This window comes from Corvus hawaiiensis, chromosome 15, assembly GCF_020740725.1.
Source record: "Corvus hawaiiensis isolate bCorHaw1 chromosome 15, bCorHaw1.pri.cur, whole genome shotgun sequence".
Taxonomy (NCBI): Eukaryota; Metazoa; Chordata; class Aves; order Passeriformes; family Corvidae; genus Corvus; species Corvus hawaiiensis.
The window spans coordinates 18,125,552-18,148,261 of record NC_063227.1 but is presented as its reverse complement, the minus strand read 5'-3'; the positions used below and the strand labels follow the sequence as shown (position 1 = coordinate 18,148,261).

The 22,710-nt window shown below is 40.2% G+C and overlaps 1 protein-coding gene across 8 annotated transcripts in view; it reads right to left on the bottom strand.

The window, feature by feature from the left end:
• The window catches only part of ANKHD1 (ankyrin repeat and KH domain containing 1), a 101,273-nt gene that overhangs the window by 66,302 nt on the left and 12,261 nt on the right, over window positions 1–22,710 (bottom strand). For all 8 annotated transcript variants that reach the window (XM_048319467.1, XM_048319468.1, XM_048319469.1 and 5 more), the window contains exons 2-3: window positions 20,034–20,187; window positions 90–246 (exon numbers count right to left, since the gene is read on the bottom strand). In XM_048319467.1, coding sequence (XP_048175424.1) covers window positions 90–246; window positions 20,034–20,187 — 311 coding nt within the window. The remainder of the gene's footprint in view (window positions 1–89; window positions 247–20,033; window positions 20,188–22,710) is intronic.

Below are 22,710 nucleotides of genomic sequence, written 5' to 3'. Positions count from 1 at the left end.
TCTATCATTAAGCACTACCAATAAAATGAACTGGATTTGAAATAAAACTACATTCCATAGCTGAGGAACTGGGGGTGGTCAGTACGTACTTGTCCACCTGTCCGTTGTTGTGATTGTTCTCGGCTCTCATCCGCGTCAGCGCGGCGGCCGCCTCATCCAGCGCGCAGCTGACGGACGACGTCAGTCTCCGGAGAACCTCGGGATCTGCGAAGGCTTTGCCATCAGCAGTGGACAATTTACCAATTCCTTCAGTGCACGTTCGTTCATCAGTCAGGTTAGTATGAAAGTCACACAAAAGAAATGCAAAGACACTGTTTTAGAGTTCGGCCACATGCACTATTAGTTAAAGATCATTTGCAAACATGCCAGGTAATTAGCTACTTAAAACTAAACTATCTGCTAACATTTGCCCGAGACCTGAATAGTTAATTAACTATAATAAAGCAGTAAAAACCTTTTCAACTTTCAACTGGCAGCTTTGTTACTTGTCCCAAAGTCTCAACTCATACCTTTGAAGAACTTAAAAAAAAACCCAACACCATCATATTGGGGAAATAAGTATAAACCCCAAAACAAGCCCAAAAACAGAAGTTTGGGAAACAGGCTTGATTTAATATTTTCTGAATATGAAGAATTTTTCAACTTAAAACACTTATTACCCCTTTCCCACCCAAAACAAAGCACACTGAGGTCTAATACATCTTTTTTTTTTTTTAAGAGTAGGAAAAAACTTTAAAGTTTATTAGTTTAAACCGCCCAGTTCTAGCTACAGCCACAAAAGTTACAAAATGAAATTTCAAATATTTTAAGTATACTTGAAATCAATGCCTCTCCTTCGCAGACATAACATAGTAGATATGCTTAGATTCAAGGAACTTTCTTAACAGTTTCTTTTTTTATAACAGTTTCTTTGCTCAAGTTTTACTTCACACAGGCTTTACTTCTCATAGTTCAGCACAGCCTATTTAATACATGCAATCACTGCAGTGTGGGCACGGCTTGTATCTTCATGTACAAATGTACAAATGGCACCTCCCAGCCACTCCCAAAAAAACCCAAACATAAATTAATTGATTTTGTGTGCTACAAAAAGCAAATGGTTACTGGTTTATAGATCAGTCACCTTCACCAGTCATGAAGCAAAGACTTTTCAATTCCTTAACTGTTAAAAAGGGTCAAATTAGATACTAACCTCTGGAAATAAGGCACCTTATCCCTCAGAAGATTTGCTATTTGGTATGTGCATATCTCTGCAGGTTTGATTTACACCACATTTCCCACAACCCAGCTTGTAATTATTACAGAATAAATACCCAAATAGTATTTTAAGTTTGAATGTTGTCTTCAGACAACATATTTCCCCAGTTTGAGAGCATCCAATTTGCTCCTCGATAATGTAAGAATCAATACTTACCAAATTTCTCCACCCTAAACCTCTTTGTGCCAGCACACACCAAGCACACTGTGTGACATGACCCTGCATGGCTGGTGGTGCAGTGCTCCAAGTGGCAGCTGGCAGCACTGGAACGTGGTGTTGCTGGAAATGATGGAGAGTCTCTCTCCTGCCATTGAAACGACACCTTCCCTGGGGTGCAGCAGTTTGCTTGGCCCATGGAAATGAGCAGTGGAGGTTCAATGAGCTGCTTAAGAGACTTGCACACCTCCTCCCCGGCTCCAACACTCTACATCTGGATCCCTTCAGTATTGTCAAGGGGCTATGAAAACCAATTTATAACTAATTACCCACTCCACAATGAAATCAGAAATCACAGCTCCATCTGTCTGGGTTGGAAGGCTGGCTAGCCCAAAGCAATCTGAGCACAAAAATGAGGGGCCATGGACTCTTTGAGGCCACTGGCCACATGCCCCCTTCCACCTCCAAACTGTCAAGGCCATCACCCTTGTGGCCATTGCTGTTCAATACAGCGAGGTTATAAACAAGCCTCAAGTGCCACAGCTCACGCCTCAGGTACTCGTGTAAATTGAATTTCCTGGTGGTGTATAAGGGTTGGAAGTCCTGACATCATTGCAGCTGGAGCAGGTGGGACAGGGGGCGACAGTCACTGCAAAGCTGGGTCAAGACATCAATTCAGTACCAAACACACCAAAAAAGTGACAGTTTTTATACAGCTCTGCTTCCCCAGGATGGCTCACAGAGTAACTGCTGAGATGTTTACACTACCTATTTCTGGTGGCAGAGCTGGCTTACGCTGCCTTGTAGTGTACATAAAGCACTGCTGAAGGAAAGACAAAGAATTAAGTCTTCACAACTCAGCACTGAGGCCTTATCTGGGACTGCTGCAACCAAAGCTGAACACCAGGGTAAACAACATGGAAAAGTACTTGAGAGAAATCCACAGGACCCCGGAGCTAAGGCTAAAAATGCACAGATTTAGCTTACAAGGAGCATCACAACTGCAGTTTCCGTCCACTTTAAAAGGGTCCAGTTGAAGGAGCTGTTAACAGCTCTACTGTTGACAAGAGAAGTGGAAAACATGAAGTCCAGCCAGAAGAAACCAACCCAAAAAACTACCAAAACACCACCACCAAAACCCCACACAACCCAAAAGCCAAAGTGACCTGGCTGTCTGCAGCTACAGTGGATATCTCCATCATTTCAGCCCACCAAGGCAGTAGAACTGACAGGTTGCCTGGACAAGCAGCACCTACACTTGATACCCTCTCTGTTTTAACAGTTTGTTGTGGCATTCATACCTGGGATTTCTGAAGGCAGAAGTCACACCACAGATCTCCAGTGCCTGGTAAAGACAAATGAACTCGCTACACTGACACTACAGCTCTCCCATTCCTAAGTATCTGTTTTCATGGATTACAGCCATTAATGGTGGTCTCTGGAGGACTCACCAACCACAGGTCACCGGCTCTTCCTTCTGGACAGTCAAAGCACACTTACAGCTCACTCCAGTTTCCAACTTTGTTCCAAACACCAAGCTATAACCACACCAAGGCCTTTCAGAGGGGAAGTGGAAGGTGTCTTTTATTTACCTCATCAGCTGGCGCTCAATCCGGGTGCCATCCCCAGCTCTTAATTTCATACTTTTATGTTGCACATGCCAAAACTAATCAACAGCCACAGAAGACATCAGAGCTGACATTTGTTTGGCTGGCTGGATCAAAGGGAGACAGACTACAAGAATTACAACTGCAGACACCCATTCATTCACTCCCCTTTTGCACATCATACTCAATAATTTACTATATAATAACAATTTGAAGTTTTTATTTTGCTATGATTAAGGATGATTATGCTGTAATGCTCATATGTCTTTTAATCTCTAATTTACTTAATTTTGTGCCCAAACCACTTGTTCTTGTGTCACTCTCACACACACAGGGATCGCAGCAGTCTTATTTATGTGCAAGATCTGAGACAAAATTCTTCTTGCCTCCTTCCATCCAACAAATACAGAAAGCATCCTCAGGACCATTCTATGCACCCTTGCACAAAAGTGATCAGAATTTCTCACGTTATTACAGTCTTTCTAATATGTTACTGATCTGATACTACCTGAATTGAACCCAGGGTCTGACATTCTGTACTTCCTGGAATATTACACAAGCCTCTACAGAGGCCATCCTTTCCATCTTTTCATGGAGTGATCAGAATATGGGATCCACTGCTTTTTATTGAGAACAGTTCACAGCCATTAATTGTATGGAGAGGGTGATGTTTCTAATGCAAAGTTACAGCTTACCACTAAAATTATGAAGAGTATGCTTTTAAGCGAGCCAAAAGGAAATGCCTTCATCCAACATGAGCTGCCATGCAAAGACCAAAAAGGTGAAACCAAAAATAGCTTGGATAGAATTACTGTAAAGCCTGTGCCTTCTATCAGCATAGGAACAGTGGCCCTGAAACTCACTATTTCAGGATATTCCTGAACAATAGAAAACAGGAAGAATAAAGAGTGGAGACACTTTCACCTGCACTGTGATGCTCCTGCTTTACCCTCTGCAGGAAAAAGCAGGGCCACTGCAGGGCCCACAGAGCCAGACACATTTTCACACCTTCTGTAGTGGGCAGTTCTTCATCTGAACACCTGCTGCTGGAGCCACGTGCCAGCTGTTCACAAACCCTGGTGGGAACAAGGCCAGCAGCACTATCCAACAATGGAAGAGGGAGATGGCTGAACTCGGGGCCACATGTTCCACACCTTAATGCCATATTACTGAACTATTTAAATTAGCCTGACTTTGATTACAGAGGTGTATTAGAACAAGGAACTCACCTCTCAAGGGACAAGTTTGCTCATCAGATACACACCTACATTCCTATAACCACCACTCCAATTTCCTTGTTGACTTTCAGACTCATCAAGGTATTTCCACCTTGTAACTACCAAGGTTAGAGTTTTAAGGTAACCTGAAATGATCTGGTAACTTCTCAGTGTGATCTGAGTTTAACAAGTCAGAGATACAGATACCACCTCAAAAAAAATGAAACACCAACAGGTTTGTGTCTTTGGAAAACACAGTTAAGCATCTCATGGGACACACAGCTGGTATCAACATATACTTTGAACATCAAAGGAGACTGCTCCAAAAAGTTCAACATATCCAAGAGTTAATGTCCAATAATCCTCACAAAGCCCTGCAGATTCAGTGCTGATTGGGTGCTTCCCCTGTCAGTTCCAGCATGCTGCATGTTCTAACACACACCGGAGGACATTTACTTGTAACACGTCCAATTTATGTCCTCACATTCATCATAAAGTCTAACTCAACTTCAGTTCATACAGAATCAGCTGGGGGTCCTTCAGGGCTTACACACCCCAAAGACAGGTTGTGACAGAAATGGACACATTTGTGGACAGCTTTAAAAATGGTTGTGGACAGCTTTAAAAGCCCAAAAGAAGCACAAAATGAGAATCATGGCCCAGAAATGCATCTCTTATCTTTTTAAGAGTATGTCAGGAATCTGCTCTAATCAGCCTGGTGTACAAGTAGCACCTCAAACAAGGTGAAGAGGGTTCAGGGAAGGACAGGGAGGAACTTAGTTTTAGGTTCTTTACTGGAATCTCCATTCAGAGGAATTGACAAGTTCTGTCCAAAGCAACTGCTACAGCCTCGTGCCAACAAGCAGCAACCCCACCAGAACAGTGTTAACTCCAGCACATCATACAGCTACTACAAGACAAGAAGGCAACAAGCAGAACTGAACACATGCTGTTCTGTAAGGTCTCAGGTGGCTAATTGCCCGTGTAACTGACAAAAAGTGTGCACTTGGCTCCTCTCTGATGATGTCTAAATATTTTCCCAAACGCAAGTTTCGTATTACATCAGTTTCACAGCCAGTAAACCAAAGAATAGCATCCTCCGTTTGCTTGTAAAGGGCAGTCCAAAGCCAAGCAAATGAAAAGGAACAGTCATTTGCAAGTTTCACTGCATTCAGATATCTAATTTGCAGCATCAGAATGAGGGACATAAATATATTTACAATTTTTTGAATATATTTTAAATATTAACATGTAGCTTATTGTATGCTGATTGCTCAGACTAAAGTCCTCAAGGCAAAAGCCACATATTGAGTAGGTTAGAAAATACTAATAATTCATTCTAGTGTACTCATCTTCTAAAATTCATATAAACTTTCACATGAAGTGTTGTTAAAAAAACCAATTCACATAAAGAACATCAGAGTTACAGGGAAAGTCTACTTGTAGTATAAGGAAAATAACTGTTTTAAGTGAAAGTATACCCTGAGCAATGCCATTTGGGATTTCTGGGTAAGCATTTTATTTTGGAGAAAAGCATTATCCAGAATGCTTCTCCATTTTTCAGTGGGTCATTTCAACACTACTATTCCCAGACATGGAACAGTAGAGATTTGATATAGTAGGGATTATTTTAGCTTTGTTTTCTAAAACACTAAAACAACTACACTGAGGCTTTCAGTCTTTCCAAGCCAAGCACACGCCTTTGGAATCGCTACCACTGAAAATCACAGTTATGGTTTGATCTCAGCACAGTTCCAGTGCAATGAAAACTCAGTGCACCTCCACCAGCCCTGGTGTATCTGCTCTTCACACGAGAACATATCCTTTTATATACACAAGATACAAATTTTCACTATAAAACTATTTTCCCGTCTCACCAAGTGCATGGCACAAACAGAACTCACTGGCTGCAATTTTCATTTTTCTTCTTCTCAATTAGTATTTGGACATGCTAAATAAAATTCATTTAGCATGAAATTAAGAGCTACAGCTTGAGGGTTTATTTTATTTATTAGCATTTTACAATATTTCATGTGTCACCATCACAGCTCCACATAGACTTCAAGAGCAGCCAAATTCTCAACTGCTACAAATCATATTCCTGACAGCAAACTGACACTCAAAGATGACATTTTCAGTGCAATCTGAAAAATCACGTTCAGATCATCTGCTAAGCAAAAGCAGAAATTTATTCTGCTGGACTGTATTTCATGGTCTTAATCTCAAAATATCACTTCTTCACAAATCCACACTCTTAAACATAATAGGAAATCACCCACAATATCCATCAGCAATATTCACAAGTGAAAGGGGATGCCTGGAAAAAACCTGAAAGGCCATTACAACATACACACACCTTTGGAGAAAACTTCCCCTAATTTGCACCTACTTGACACTACAAACTCTCAACACTACACTTGCATTTCAATGCACTTGTCAGAACAGGAGCCAGCCATCTCCATCACATTCTCTCCACTTTCCAGCAGGGCAGCTGTAGCAGCAAGATTTTCCTTTTCCAGAATCAAAAGCCAGGAAGTACTTCTCCAGCTACAATTAGTTCTTACTGTTATTTCAGTAACATTTTTATGGCAAGGGTTCCTTTTTGAGATCATCTCCTTTTACATCAGTGTACTCAAATATCTCAAAATCTGAAAACTAATTTTAAATTACACACAAACACGAATCCTTGATTAACTAGTCAATATTTATTAACATTTCTTTTGAGAAGTTAAGATTCATTAGGTTTCAATCTAGAAATTTAGATTTCAATTTAGTCTCCTGTCACTTCAATAAGGGTTACCTAGTCACGGAATTCACTACCTCAGCCACCAACTTCCACTTTTAATAAAGCTTGGGAGCCCAGTAAGCAAATTCAGCAATGAAAATCAGCTCTACATAGATTTACAGATGTTTCTAGAAAAATCCCAATCTTCCCAAAGAGTCTGCAATTTCACCTAATTCCTCTCCACCAAGCCAATCCACTGCATTCCTTTGTTTTCAGAATGCAAGGAAGAATACAGGTATTTGACAGATAGGGAATATCAGACATATTTTAGTTTAGAATATTCAAATAAAGGATTGGTTTAAACCTTGTAGCAGAGATTTGTTGCCATATGAGAGGCCAAATACGACAGAATAATACCAGAAAAATTATCCACGTAACTACCTCCTCAATACTCCTCATCTTATTTAAAATCCTGACCATGCCAGACTTTGCTAGGGCAGAACTCTCAATTTTTCCTTCAGTTTGAGTTTTTCCCAAGCTTTCATTAGGAATCCATTTTCTCCCAGGTATGAACATTAAGTTACCTTTTCTAAAGCTAAAATCACATGAGCTTTTCTGTGCCAATCTAACCTTTGGCCACTTCCAGAAGAATGACTTTGTGCTCCTCCTCTCCCTGTGTTTCCCCAGGCATTCCCAGCAACCCCACTGCCCTCACACTGGCGGAAAGAAGAGGGAGTTTTCTCTCAGCACAGCAAGATAAGTCTGACCAGCAAAAGGTCTTTCTAGGCACCACCAGAACTGGTAAAAGAAGAGAAAACCATGCAGGACAGCAGACTACTGCCTGACTATGACAGCAAACAGCCACTAAACCACCCTACCCACCTCACGGACCTTCCCCGTCACTCATTCACAATGTCTGTTCCAAATGTTTGTTTCCTAATCCAGGATCTTTATAAAGAAATTCAATCTTTCAATTTTTCAAGATTTTGCTCCTATTGAATCGCTGTCAAGGAAACATTTGGCTTACTACAAGGCAACAAGTTCCCAGATGCAGCCCTCAACACTGCTGATTCCTTACAGGAACCACGACTTCCAGACACTCTCATCATGTATGTGCATAAAATTGTGCTGATCACTCAACCAAATGCACTTTGATCCCATACATATTACATGTAGTTTATAGGGAAGCATCATGAATTACTCTGGTATCATGATGACACATGTACTTCAGCAGCAGCAAGCAGCTTTTCTACCCATCTCACTGCAGGTGAGCATCTGGAAGAGAACTCTGACTCTTGGGTTACCTTGTGTTTTAAAGCAGCAGCTACAATTAGGACAGAAGCAATATTACAGTGAAAACAATTGCCAGTTCTGTCTGAGAGTAACAGCTATTTCTGCCAGCTCCAGTAAATTGTTGGGGTTTGTTCTGGTTTGGTTTTTATTTTTTTTAATGGAAAAAGCACTTTTACCCATTGGCAACTAAGACGTTCTTCCCAACTTGTTTTTGACTGCAAGAAAATATAAGATTTGAGAAAAATATTTAAAACACAATACTAACTTTAATTCAAATTATAAAGGAAAAGAATGGGATCAAACAGTGCTTTATAAACACCTATGTGACTCTGAAAAACCTGAATTTGTTTTGGTGCTTTGCTGGGATTAAATGGGAGTTACTGGATATCACAGTTAAATTGGAGCTCAGCACTTCATTTTAAAAATCTTTTTCAATGACCAAGTCAGGGATTTCTTTTTTAGGTTTGTTTTTTTTTTCACCCTTAGCACAGATAAAAGCCAGCAATACACACCCAGAATGATTTGCCACAGCAGCAAAACCACAGCAAACTACTTGGGTGCCCAATGCCTTTTCCCTTCCAGTCTTCTCTTTCCTCCCTCACTATCTCTTCCTGCAACAATCCCACCACACCTTCCACAGGGCTGCAGCACCAGCGAGTATTCAACTCCATTTGTACTTATAAACCTAAAACAAATGCTCTTTTGCTTGTATCACGCTTGCCAGCCTCGCTGTGATTAGCTAAGGGAAAACTTCAGCCACAGGCGGAATTGTTCGCCTGGCTTTGTCTGGCTTTGAACTGGACACAGTTGAACGGCAGAGTCAGCACATCTCCCGAGCTGGGCAGTCACCTGCTCCCAGCCTGCCCAGCAGAGTGTGAGCACACACATCCCAGCACATCCCAGCACATCCAGCAGCACAGAGCCAGGCACGCAGCGCTGAAGGGACACGGCGAGCTGCCGTCACCCACCCAGAGCCCAGCCAGAATCACAGGAGCTCCGCTCAAATTCTGAGCTTTGGGCATCAGCTCGGACACTCCTGTATGTCAAGGAAGCGTCCAGGCTAGAGACTGAGGAGAAAGAATCTGATTGCTTCTAGGTGGTTACACAAAGTAGTTTTTGACCCTCAAGTCACTCTTGGGGAATTTATTTTAAGCTAAGATTGTAGTATGTACAATATTTACCCAAACAACTAGAAAGGTGGCAACTTGGTAAATGATTCAGAACCAGAGATTATGACCTCTGTAAAGAAACCTATGAATTTTTTACTTTGTGGCATGAACTATGGGAAAATGTACACAGTTCATTTAATTATTTTACAGGAAAATATCAAAGCTAATGGTTGGCAATTACTCTTCATTTCCTGGCTCTTCCTTTCATGCCTTATCAGAGAGAAGTATTTTCCTCATTTCAAGTCTGACAATTGCTTGGCTCCAAGAATCTGAAAGATATATGTCAAAGAGCTAAGACTGCTACTGAAACATGGAAAGGAGGAACATGGAAATGACACTGTCCACAGTGGGAGGGTAAGAAGCAAAGAAAAACCTCAAATATCCCTGGAAAACACCAAGAGAAGAAAAAAAATATTCACGCTGAGAAAGGTGCACAGAATTCCTGTTCTTAACTTCCAGCATTCTAACTCAGCCCAGCATTTCACGTCTCATCCTCTTTAGGGCTTGTGTCCCTTGAAAACAAGTTACTTTACAGCCACTCCCACCTATTCAGTGGGACAAGGAGAAGAGGACAGAATTACTTTCTGTTCTTTGAGTAACCTAAGGCTTATGAAGGGAAAGTATCTATGGAGACTGACGCCAGGATATGACCCCCCTGCACAACAGAGATGCAGGAAGGCAAGAACTCAAGTAACCTTTGAGTGCTATTTATAGGCAAACAGCCCACTTGAACTCTTCTCAAAATTTCTGGCAGTCAGTGGGAAACTGAGCCCCAAGGGGCTGTTCCTGAATCACAAAGCAACTCTGACTCAGTACAGTACTCAACGACTATCTGTAAAAAAAAAAAAAATCTGAAAATAGTACTACATTTTCAAGCAAAGATCTAAGAGTAAGCTGAGTGCCAGTAACATCACTGACTTAACTCGGAAGCCCACAGACTTCTAGCCCCCAGTTTATGGCAATTATGTATGGCAAAGCAAGCCAAAATACTGAGTATTTTCAGAGACTGATCAAGTGAATTTCTTTTAAAAACAATCACCATTTATACTAATGGCGTATAGCACAGACTAGTGTATAAATTCATGTTTCAAACTGAACATCTGAGAAACTCTTCATAAAACCCTCTCCTCTGCCTAAAATGATCCACAGCCTTTCAGCGTACTGTCATCATGACATACACACTGCATAGCAAAAGATCCTGAAAGTAAGACCTTTGAGAATGCCAAGGTAGATTGGAGTACCAAACTACCAAAAATCAGGAGACTTAGAGTCTTCTTAAGAAAATACAGAATTTATTTTACCGTGACCCAACTTGAAGAAAGAACACGCCCATCTGCTATTAACCCTCTACAACAACAGCCATAGGGGGCTCATCCCATCTTTTCTTTTTTGCAGCATCCTCTTGCAGTTTTAAAAACAATAGGGAAGACATGAACTTCCATCCAGGTTCATGTGTCTGAAGCTCTGGTGCTTCAGATAGGAGTTTGTCCATCAGAGACCACAGAATCCAACATGTGGCACCACAGAGAACAAGTTTTACTAAGTTTCTTCAGATGGAGAAACTTAGTAAAACAATGCAGAGAGAAACTGTAACAAGCATGAATCCAATGGAGGGAGTTGCTTCCAATAGTGAGTATGGAAAAACCCAGCCAACTGAGGTTCTACCAAAGCAAACTTCTTTGCTTCTTTAAAGCAAAGGTCTTTGCTCTTAATCTGTGTAAAGACTAAAATAAAGTTGTTCTGCCTCTTGCTGTGTCTTTACAGCTGGGGAGGATCAGGCACTGGGTGTGCTCACTATAGGCAAAGGCTAACAGCCAAAAGCACAGCCACAGTGCGAGTTTATCCTCTTTTCATTAGCAAATCTTCCTACTTTCCCTTCAGAGACTTCCAAAGCATGCTGCTTACTTGGTTTTGGCAATACTAGACAAAGTCAGGACAGGTTGGTTAGAACATTCTTGCTTACTGTGGTCTTCCTCTGCTACTCAATAGCCAACTAATTCTTTGAAAGCAAAGACACAATTTTAGCCTTTATAATGATTCTGACTTGAGAAGCTTTTTTAAAGGACATATTCAAACATGAGTGTCAGAAAAAAAAATATATACACACACACACAGAGGAATAGCCAACTGCACACACAGGAATAATCAAATGCACAAACATGGAATAATTTGTAACAGTACTTCAGAAAAGTAGTGGTAGATTTAAAGTCAAATTCAACTTGCAAACCAAAGGCAAAAGGCAGACAACAAATGGAGATATATAAACAAAAGCACAGCTTGCAGGACAGATGAAATAACACTCCTCTCTCCATGCATCAATAGAGCTCAACTTCAGTAACACGACTCATTTGGGGCATAAAGTTATGAAGAACAGAGATCACATACAGAGACTCCAGGGGAGAACAAGAGCAGATGAAAGTCTAAAGAACATGAGTTAAGGGCAGAGAAAGGTTCGATGTTATTTAGCAAAAAAACCCAAAACCAACCAAACTAAAAAAAAAAAAACAACCCATAACTGAGGGTGATATCAGTCCGTAAGCCAGCTCTAAGGATGGCTGCATTGGAAAAGGGAACACTGAACCCAGACAGATGCATTTAAACAAGCAGACAAAGCCACTAAAAACCATCAACTGCTTTACTACATCTTTCTTCCTTGCCTCCTGAAGGTCTTCCAAAGGAAGCAGCTCAGGGCTCCCTTCACCCTTGAGTTACATATTTCAGTACATAACCCTGAGGGCTGGCAGTCCAAGAAACCTTCTCATCCCAAGGACTGCAGTGGGCTTGGCATGCTGTGGAGCTTCCAGCACTGGAGATAGTCTGTCTAACCAGCTCCTAAAGCCACCTGTCAGGAATGGCACAAGCACAATTGAATTTGCCTGGGGAGAAGGAAGAGAAGAAGATAAAACTGAAGCTACTGAGACTTTTTTCAGCCAGATTTTTAAAAAACCTTAAAGAAGCTGTACAGAATTTGAGAGAAAAGTGATGCCTAAATGCCAAGTTAACAATTCTTGGTTTGGAGGCAAGCATTGTTACACAGGGGGAAAAGTCCCTCAAGAACTGCACTGTGCATTTTGCTCCCACAACAACTACTTTCCTTATGGATACAAGCAGGATAACTTTATGCAATGCAATAATTTTTTTTAACATATTCTAGTATGTATTCAATCTTTAAGTATTTAAATAATTCATATTCACAAAGAATATAATCTGCCTTTTTGGGCAAGATGTTTAATGTACTACAACTCATTCTAAATCTAGAGATTTAAGTTCTTAGCTTTTGAAGTAAGGTCTGTAAAACAGCACAAAATAATTTATAGCAGGAAATGAAGATGCTCGTATCCCATTGCAAAAAAAGCCACTTGTTTCCACAAGCAGAATCAAAGATGAGTGGCAGCATATTTTTACATATTTTTTCATTCACCTGGTGAAAAGTAGCTTGACTTTCTAGAAATAAGCAGAACTTAATAACTTACGCTATGCATATACTATATTGGCATTTATTTTCTTAGAAACCTGCTTGTAATTACTTCCTAAACATACAACAGTAGTATTTTGTCAAAGGTGAGTAAACAATTAAAAAACCCAACTGATTCACGTGTTACCCTGCAAAGTATTGATGAGTCAGTAAATCTGTTACTTCTGACACTTTAAAAGACCCCAAATATTTGATAAGAGTATAAAACTGTCAAAGGTGTTATAGATAGCTGTGTTATAGCCCACACCAAGAGCTCCAGTAACTCCTCTCAGGTGTCCCCAGACACTCACAGCACACGACCCAGATGGTTTTGGCAGCCAACAGCCCTGCTCTAATGCAATGAGTCCTCACAGGACACTTCCATCAGCTCCAGGAGGGGTGGCTCTACATCCAGACTATCAACCTGACTTACCAGTTAGTCCACTATGAAGCTAAGTGGCTGGCACTGGTTACTGCCACCACGCTTGAATATTAAGCTACAGAACATCAAAAAAAACCCCAAAACAAAACAAAACAAAAAAAACCAACCAACCAACCAACCAAAAAAAACCAAAAAAAAAAAAAAGAAAAACCCAAAACAACCAAACCCAAAAGGGAAATCTGATAGATTGATTCAGATCTGATCATCTGCACACTCCAAAGCATCCAGCCAATGCTCAAACTCTCTTTTGAACACTTCTAAACTCTGATTTTATCACCATGTGCTAAGGAAACGACACGACAGACAAATGCAGACAACAATAAAAAACGCAAACATAGATTTCAAGTCAGTGTAATTGAGGTTTTTTAATAAACTCCTAAGACTCTTCTCGCAGGAAATACAAGCAAGAGATTGAGGCTTGTCTACCTCCTCACCACTCTCTCACTCTCTCCTGACACATTTCATTAGAAGAGTTACATTCTGGGGAACTCAAACTTCTGAGAGCATAACAGTTTCATTTCCCACAGTTCCCAACTCTGCTCCCCTGTCTCCCACCATCCCAAGGACAGCACAACACCAGAGCCATCTGCTGAGAGAGGAAGCAGAGACAGGGACCAAAGAGAACAATTCTGAGACCAAAGAGAACAACTCTGTACCAGGTACATCCTGCCTCAATTCAGGCACTACCCAGGACTGTCAATAAAGCACTGCTGCTTTTCTCCTGCCCAAACTCTCCCTACGTTCCTTTTGGCTGAGGCTACTCCAAGCACTAAAATAGGAAGAAGTCCTGAAATCAATACTGAATGGAAAATAGTTTTTAACCAGCAAGAATATGTTCCCCATATTGGAACAAGAGAGCAAAGTGTGTTCTATCTTACAAAAGAATCCAAATTGCATGAAAAATAAAATATAGCAGAAGGAAAATAGAAAGGAGAAGCCAAGTTAATACAAACTATATTCAGGACTGAAAAAATCCTGAATAAAAGGAGGATTGCACAAATTGTTTATGGCAAAATCATGAAGAACTTGCTGATTACTTATGATACCTCTGAGATACATACACAGATATATATAAATATGTAGTCAACTTGAGAGATTGAGGAGAACCCTGGCCATTTTTTATACTTCACAAAATAAAACTGGTAATTCTTCTCTCATCTCTCCCCACTCCCCATCCCCTCTAAGAAAGGTTAAAATCATCTTTGCCAAAGAACTCCAAAAGTATAGCTTTCAGAGCTGGTAAGGTAACTTAGCCATCTGATACCTAAAGGCATCAATTTAAGTGTTATGACAATGAGACTGTTCTTCACAGCAAAATCCATCTGGAAAACAGCTAAAAAATACGAAGCTGGTACATTTAACACACTGTCAAAGCACGGAAGTTAAGTTGACTAAGAGCAGGATTAGACTAGACTTTTTCTAATCTAAAAGCCTACTAGACTAGGAAAAATATTCAAATCACGCAAAATCTCAGAGAAATATAATATTAATAACTCAATTACATGCACACAATTCAGTTTATCCAACTTACTCAAAAGCACAACATATCTGTATGTTTCACATACCATATATTCCTTCCCACTCTGAATCTTTAGATGGTGAAGAAAGAAAGTGAGTAAGTCACTGTAATGTGCCAGTATCTCAAAAGGATGAAGCTTTCCAGTTAGCATGACAGTGGTGATTTCAGTGGCAGTGCAGTTTTTATCTCTAAAGAAACACCTACCATGAAGCCTATTCCAACTGCCCTAGGGAAAGCTGTTTCTCGTATTTGGTCTGTATACCATGTCCATACAACACCAAGTATTTTAGATCAGATCAAATTATGGTGAAAAACCTTTCTTGGTTTACAATCTGTCACAATAACTGGACTAAGGTAAGATTTTGGCCATGTTGAAGGAGGCTAAACACACTTCAAATATGATATTGCGACATTTTTACAATAAAGTTACATCTTTGCTCAAATTCCAACAATCCTCTCTGATTCCCCCCCAAAAAGACCCTACTTCTCTTTTTTTTATTTCATAACACCAATACAGATCTAGATATGCATTTGCTATATTCCACAAGCACACAGGAGCAACCAATAAATTGACAAACATGAATCTGTTTTCTGCAGACCTCCACTTCTATAGTTTCAAGTAGAGCTTGGACAACCCTTCAGACATTAAGTTTCTAATGCCCACCTTCATTCAAATCACAGCTTAGTTACCCATCAGCCCTACAAAAAGAAACACCAAGTCCACACATGAATCTTATTCATCACAAATAACATAATCAAAGAATTTCTCTAGCCCAGTCTCTGACACTTTCCAAGGGTTCCCTCGGATGCAGGATGAAAGCAAGCTGTGCCTCTCTGGCACTGTTCTTTTAGACTACAGCTCACTCCCTGGTAACCCTTGTTGTTAGTGATAATGAATGGATTTGATCACATCACAAGGATAAAAAAAAAAAGCAGGTTTGGTATAGAAATAGCATACACAGAGGAAAGCACTCAATTTCACTATTGCTGAATCTACTCTAACCTTTCAGTTTATCCTAAAGCAGGTAGATCTCATCTGGGCTCATTCATATTTTGATCTGTGTTCTATATTCCCACTAAGGAGGTGATCACTTCCACTTCTTGCCTTTCCCAGTTACAAAATACACAATCTATTCTCCCCCCATCACCCTACCAGCTTTCCAAAGAACAGTATCAGGCCCTCAGGCCTGAATGAACTATTGAAATTCACAGGTATTAACAGACACATTATTAGAACTCGACTTCTCTTTCACCATTTACACTACAATTAATCCCTCAAAGTCTCAAAAACACCAAACCATTTATGTGAGGGGCTCCAGCCACCTTAATATTGTATTTCAACAGAAAAGAAGGATGTGCATAACTCTGCTCCCTGTTTGAACATAAGGATGGACTATTCGCATGTTTCACTAAACAAACCTTTGGCTCAACATTCTCCCTCTCAAAATATTTTCCTCACAAGCCTCTTTGCAAACAATAGTAGGAGTCCTGAAGAACTCACTGCTTACAGAACTCCTCCCTATGTAGATACTCAACAGGAACATCATGTGCTCCAAAGGCAGCCAAAGTTTCTTTACCACTTTCTTCAGCATCTTTTTTTGATGCTTTATTGTCAAAGTGTTTCAACGTTCAGATTGAACACACTTAAAATCTCTGCTGGTAGGGACACAGGCACTCAAGCTATTTCCTCAAGTGACTTCCCAGAAAACTCTGCCAAAGCATGCTGAAACACTGTCAACAGGGTAATCTAACTGCAGGGATTTACATTTTGACATTTCACAACTTTCTGTAGAATTCTGTGGTTTTGGTGCAGAATTCACCAAATGGGCATCCAGGATTTTTATCTGGCCACGTGCCTGAACCAACACCTTTCTCTGTGCTACAAAACAACCCACAGAAAGAGGACTGCACAACACAAGAGAGTCATTTCCCCTTCCTGATGCCGATACAAGTTGGGAACAGAAAATGAAATGGGTTTAACCAGTCAAAATTTCCCCACTTTGCCCTTTTATCAACACATGTTGAGGACCCACAAGGAACCCAAGAAGAGCAAGAGCTTTCAACACTCTAACCATTCCTTCCCAGTAGCAAAGAGCTCTCATCTCCAGCTATCAACTAGTGTCCCTAAAAAGGGCTTTTAATGGACTTTCTTACTGAAGATCCACACAAGAATCATGACTTTTCAAAGCTGGTATTTTAAGAAATCAACAGTACCCTAATTAACAGTGGAGAAAAATGTTTCTAGTGCAGAACAGGACTCCACTCTCAGAATACCAATAATCTGTTTAGTTACAGCCTGAAAAATGGAAACAACCTCCAAACAGGATGGTTCTCATTCCATAGGTTATTTTACCTATATATCCCATCTCTGCTAATAGGAGTTAAACTGAAGGAAGATATGCAAGATTTGGTTTGCTTAGGCTAAAACTTGCCAAACAACAGGATTCAATTGTTTTAATTTATCTTCTATTTCTGAAGGTTGAAACATATTTACAATGCTCTCTTGGTCTTCAGATTGTAAAACTATTTTTTGTGAAATAATACAAACACTGACAGTTGTTTAAAGATAGTTGTTCATTAATAAAGTGCCTGTTCTTTCACAGAATAAAGTATGGTTGTCTAAACTGAAGCTCATCAGGCAGGTTTTCAGAGGACCTGGCAAACACAAGAAATCTATGTTTGTGTGCACATGGATATGTACATGTGTGTAATTGCTGCTATGCCAAGAAGGGTGAGAACAACCCTCTTGCTAGAAATTTGGCTTAAGGCTGTCACCTTCAACATCCACAATCCTTGAAAAAGAATAAGCACGTTGAACAAGCAAGTGAAAAAATATCCAGCACTCTCATGGTGGGTAAATACAGATATATATACAGATACATAGAAACATTTTCAAGCAGTTCAAATAACCTCTGGCTTCTACACTTGCGTATGCAGCAGCACTCAAATCAAGACAGCTACTTACAAACAAAACACAACTCCTCCAAATCCTACAGTACACAATAGCTGAAAACCACTTCTGCACAAGCACTTCGAAGAACAATATCCCATGTGGCTGCCGTTGCTGGAGCTTACTTTGCAGGACTAATAAACAACATGTCCATGTGAGATCTGAGCACTAAAGGATTCAGGAAGAATGAGCAAAACTAGTTTTGCAAGTCATACTCATTAAGATCCTAATGACACAGCCACAGATCTGGCATGTGAGAAACCCCAAGAAATCCAAGACACTAAATACAAAACTGATTTTCCTCTAGGTTGTAAGGCAGAATCAAGCCTATCACAGGAGAGGGGGACCATCACAACCAAGGCCAAGCTACCCCTGGAAACTACAGACAAGGCTTTAAATTAACTTCATGTTTGAGCCATAGTTCTGTCATCTACTTTTCTGTCCTTAACACTGAGGACTGAACTGAGACTAAAACAACAGCAGAAACCACCTGCTTTTGCCAAACTGCAAAAGAATACAAAGGCCCAACACTAGGCTGCCATGATGGAAGCCCAGAAGCTCACTTAGGGTTAAAAAGGGTATTTTCAGCAAAACCAGGCAGATAAATCCAGTGAAGATAATAGAACATCTCCCAGAAACACTAACTTCTTTTTCACCCACTGTCAAATTATGGCTTTTATTAATGAACTACCAGATTCGCAGCATCTTCTTTAGGTTAACCTGATATTTTTAGTGTTCCAATTCACAGTGGGAAAGACAAGTATAGCTTAACTAGAGAACTTTCCCCAGAGTATTTTCACTCTTTTGATCTCACACATTCATCAAGTGGCATTAATTTTGTCCAGTCTTTTTAGAAAGGGAAACAAAGTCCTTAAAAAAAGGCACTCTTTTTTTGATTTGTGCTTCTTTCCAGATTCCTTCCATTCTCCCCATGTACTTGGGAAAACCAAGGCAGGGAAACTTCAGCTTAAAAACAAATCATCTAATCTTGGGGACAAATACCCAACTACTGCTTAGAAATCTGCAGACTGCATTCTCACAGGTATTACAAGCAGCAAAGGAACCTCCTGCATATGTCAAATACTGTGAGATCCCTGTGAGCACTGCAGCCCCAGCTCTAAGCACCTCAGAGATGCACTGCCCCATAACCAGCCAGATCCACTGGCAATTTATAAAGCCAGAAACAGGCTTTGGGACACAGCAGCCACCAGGTACATGAGAGGACCCAATTTTCAATTTTAAAAGTGCTTAAAAAGGACTAAATTATTCAAATTCCCTTAGTGCATGGAGTATCCCAGGAACAGATGTCTTCCCTGCAAAACAAAGTTTGGTCCTCAAGAGTTACAGCAGATAGGCTGCTGCAACTTCCTGCTGACAAGAGCTATGCTGTGTTCTACGTTGGGGTTTTTTCAAATCCAAAATGCAAAGAGAACCCAAATCCCAAATCCCTGCCCCCTTTGCTTCCTCAGAATAAAGTTCTCCTTTAAGACTGTACACAGCTAAGAGCTATTTTATGTAGCTCTTTAAGTGTTCCAAAGTAACATCTGAAAACTCCAATTTCAGCACACCACTACAAGTCTGAGTATACACCCATGATGATCACATGGGATTTGTTTCAAAGCAGGGGTTTTACATCTTTTTGTCCTTGGAATTTTGAAACTAACAAATAATTTTCAAATCCAATGCAAACACCCCAGTAACAAATCATAGGAGGATTTGAATCAGTCAAGCTTTCACTCTTAAGCTAATAAATGTAGAGACAACTATGTTCATCAAGTCTGGTTCCAAAACAGGAATGTTTAATATGTATTTTCCAACACTGATAACCTCAGAACTACAGAATGCAAAAATGTTTTTGTGAAAATTAAAAAAAAGAAAAAAAAGTATTTTTTCTGGAGTAATGAATTAATAATTATATATTGACCAAAGCAGCAGGAAAAAAAAGTCATTTTAGCAAGCCTACTTCCTTCTATTCTCTCCCCACTAATCCTCCCTCTGGTAACATATGTAATCTCAAGTCAATGAAATACCATTTAATTAAAATTAATTTTTCTAACTTTGTATGTACGGAAAGAGTGGGCCAAGCAACCTGCAACACTTGTAAGAGTTATGAGCTTGTTTTCCGTGTTCTGCTCATCATGGTAAATTTCCAGACTCCTGAACACTTTGCTAGTGTCAGAATTTATGTGCTGACAGATCCATGTACAAGTCAGGTTCAGAAAAAAACTATACAAAGAAAGTACCTGCTGCCTCCAGTAAGGCTTCTAGTCTTGCTTGTGTTTCTGGATCCACAGTTCTCAAGTCCGCACCTTCTGCAGCACTCGATAAGAATAACTCCGATGTGGTTTTAAGTACTGGGTTATCAAGATCTTCTTGGTCCAAAATAAATGATTCAACCTGTTTGCCAAGTTAGAAAAACAGTTTTACTATTTTTGAAGCTTTAAAGTAAATCTAAAATATTACCAAAAAAATACCACAGAAATAATCTAACAGTACTATCATAATTGTGTTTTATCTGCCAAGAACATAGAACAAACCTGCAAAAAACATCTGGTAAACTCACTCAAGAGGTAGTTAAAAATTACAAAAAAAACCCCTAAAACCCTACATAAAAAAAAAATACTGCAAAAAATTACAGTTTAAAACACCTTAAATACAGCAAGGTGAACTCAGATTAAATACTGAATAAGTGTTATGCATGTTTGCACAGTTAACAACTCAAGCAGGCAGCCACAAGAGGCTGTAACATCTTTGTCACCAGAAGCTCATCTACCATGTTATTAATAAAAGCCACCAATAATGACTTTGGTACAGCTGAACCTATCTGAATGCCAGGGAAAGATGGAATGTTTTCCCGAGATGCCTTTCACCTCTCTTTTAAAAGTAATTTCAATGGAGGTAGCACAAAGATTTTGTTTGTTTTGATCATGAACACAAGAGTTGACCAAAACTCAACCCCAAAACAGCTGTCTCCAAGCTGGCACTCAGTATTAGCCCAGTCTGCACTGCTTTCTGGACAAGAACAGATCTGCAGAACGATTAAGCAGGCAGGTATTCCAACCGAGCAGCAATAATGCTGTCCCACCAGTGCCCCACGTGACCTCCAAACACAAGCCCATGGAATTACTCAACATAACACACTGCAGTTTTATGACAGCTTGCCAGAGTAAACAAGGAGGACACCTGACTCACACTCTAATGAGAGCAGAGCTGCATTTCAGAATCTCCCAAGTTCAGACATAATTCCCTCTATTTTCAGTAATATTTTAAGACAAAAACACTATTTCATAATTAGATGTTGTCTGTTATCTGTACCAACACTACTGGTGCCTTAGATATGCCATAGAAATGAGACATTCCTGTTACTCAGCCACCAATGCCCTCTCCCACTTCATACCCCAGCCTCATCTTCCTTTCTCAGTTTTCCACAAAATACTTGCCCCTATTTTTCTCACCCCAGCAGAAAACTACCATCTCGTTTCCCCTGGAAAGGGAAAATTTATACTTAAAAAAAATCAAATCAGGCCATCTGCAAATTCATTAAGCGCTCCATTGTGTGAACAATGTTAACAGGATCTGGGAGCAGCACAGAGCACTGCTATTCAAGAGCAACTTGGGTTCGCTCATTTCTTCCCCTTTTTGATATGTAAATGGCTATAACACTATCCCCTGGTGTCCGAGCCAGCCCTGTGTGTCAGTGAAATGCTAACATTGGAATATAATGGGAATCAGGGAACAAGTATGACTTTTTAGGAACACCAAACATGAGGTCCACATCTCAGTGGATATGTGTGATCCTGGCCAGCTTACAGATAGTAGATCTTGTGTACCAGACACAAATATTAAAGGTAAGGCAGCAGGCTCTGATTTAGTGCTCAGAGAAGCAAGATTTCTAGGTTAGTCCAGGCAACGGTCCTAAAACAAGACAACTGTCATTGCAAGAAAGAGAACATTTAAACGAGCAGAAAAATAGCGACCTAAACCAGTGATACACATTTGTACTACAAAGAAGAGCTATTTACAACTCACAGCAAAATGCATCCCTACAGTAAGATGCCCCTCAGCAGAACTCAAATTCCAGGTTAGTCCATAGCCAGCTTAAAGACTCCCTGCTTTCATGAGCTCTGATGCAAAACTGACTTCTAGGAAAATTCACCCTTACCTACGTGAGTACTTCAGGGTTTTTCATTTTTTCCCACAAGACTACACAAGGTACTAATATGATGGAAATATTATTCCTATTACAACATGTTTGTGTGATCTGGTGAAGGGCAGAAAATCCCACTGTATGTACATGAAAATTCATTATATACAGCTGAGAACTAGATACAAGAAATTTTATTAGATGCTTATGGACATTTTTCTTTGTCAACTACGTCACTACATTTAACAGCAGTCCTCCCTCTTGAGGACACACCAAAAGGAGCAAAAAAGTCACCTACCACTGAAGCAACTGCACTTGAGAACAGCAAGCACTGGAGAAACACGCAGTGGCTCCTGGCAAGCCTCAGGGTTCAGCCTTGGGAAGAGCCAGGCAACCCTCAGGCAAAGGGAAGCACAGCAGCCTTGCAGCAACCTGCCAGAAGCTGCCCTGCTGCAAGTTCTAAAACTTCATGGTTTTGACCCTTTGGGAAAGATACGGACCATTTTCTCCCCAACTGCTACCAGCCCAAGCTCACTGGGATATGTTTACTGGATATTACAGGCAACAGTGCACCCCTTGAACCTAAATCAGTGTTAATCCACTATTCACAAATACTCAGCTTGCAAGGAACCTCTTCTCTCCCCAACAGGGAATACATTTTCCTTACAGAAACCTCTAAACAAGTCTGTCTTTTTAACAATGATTGTGCAAACACTACTAATTAAAGTGAATTACACACACAGTTTGTACTTAAGAATACAACTTGGGTAGTACTG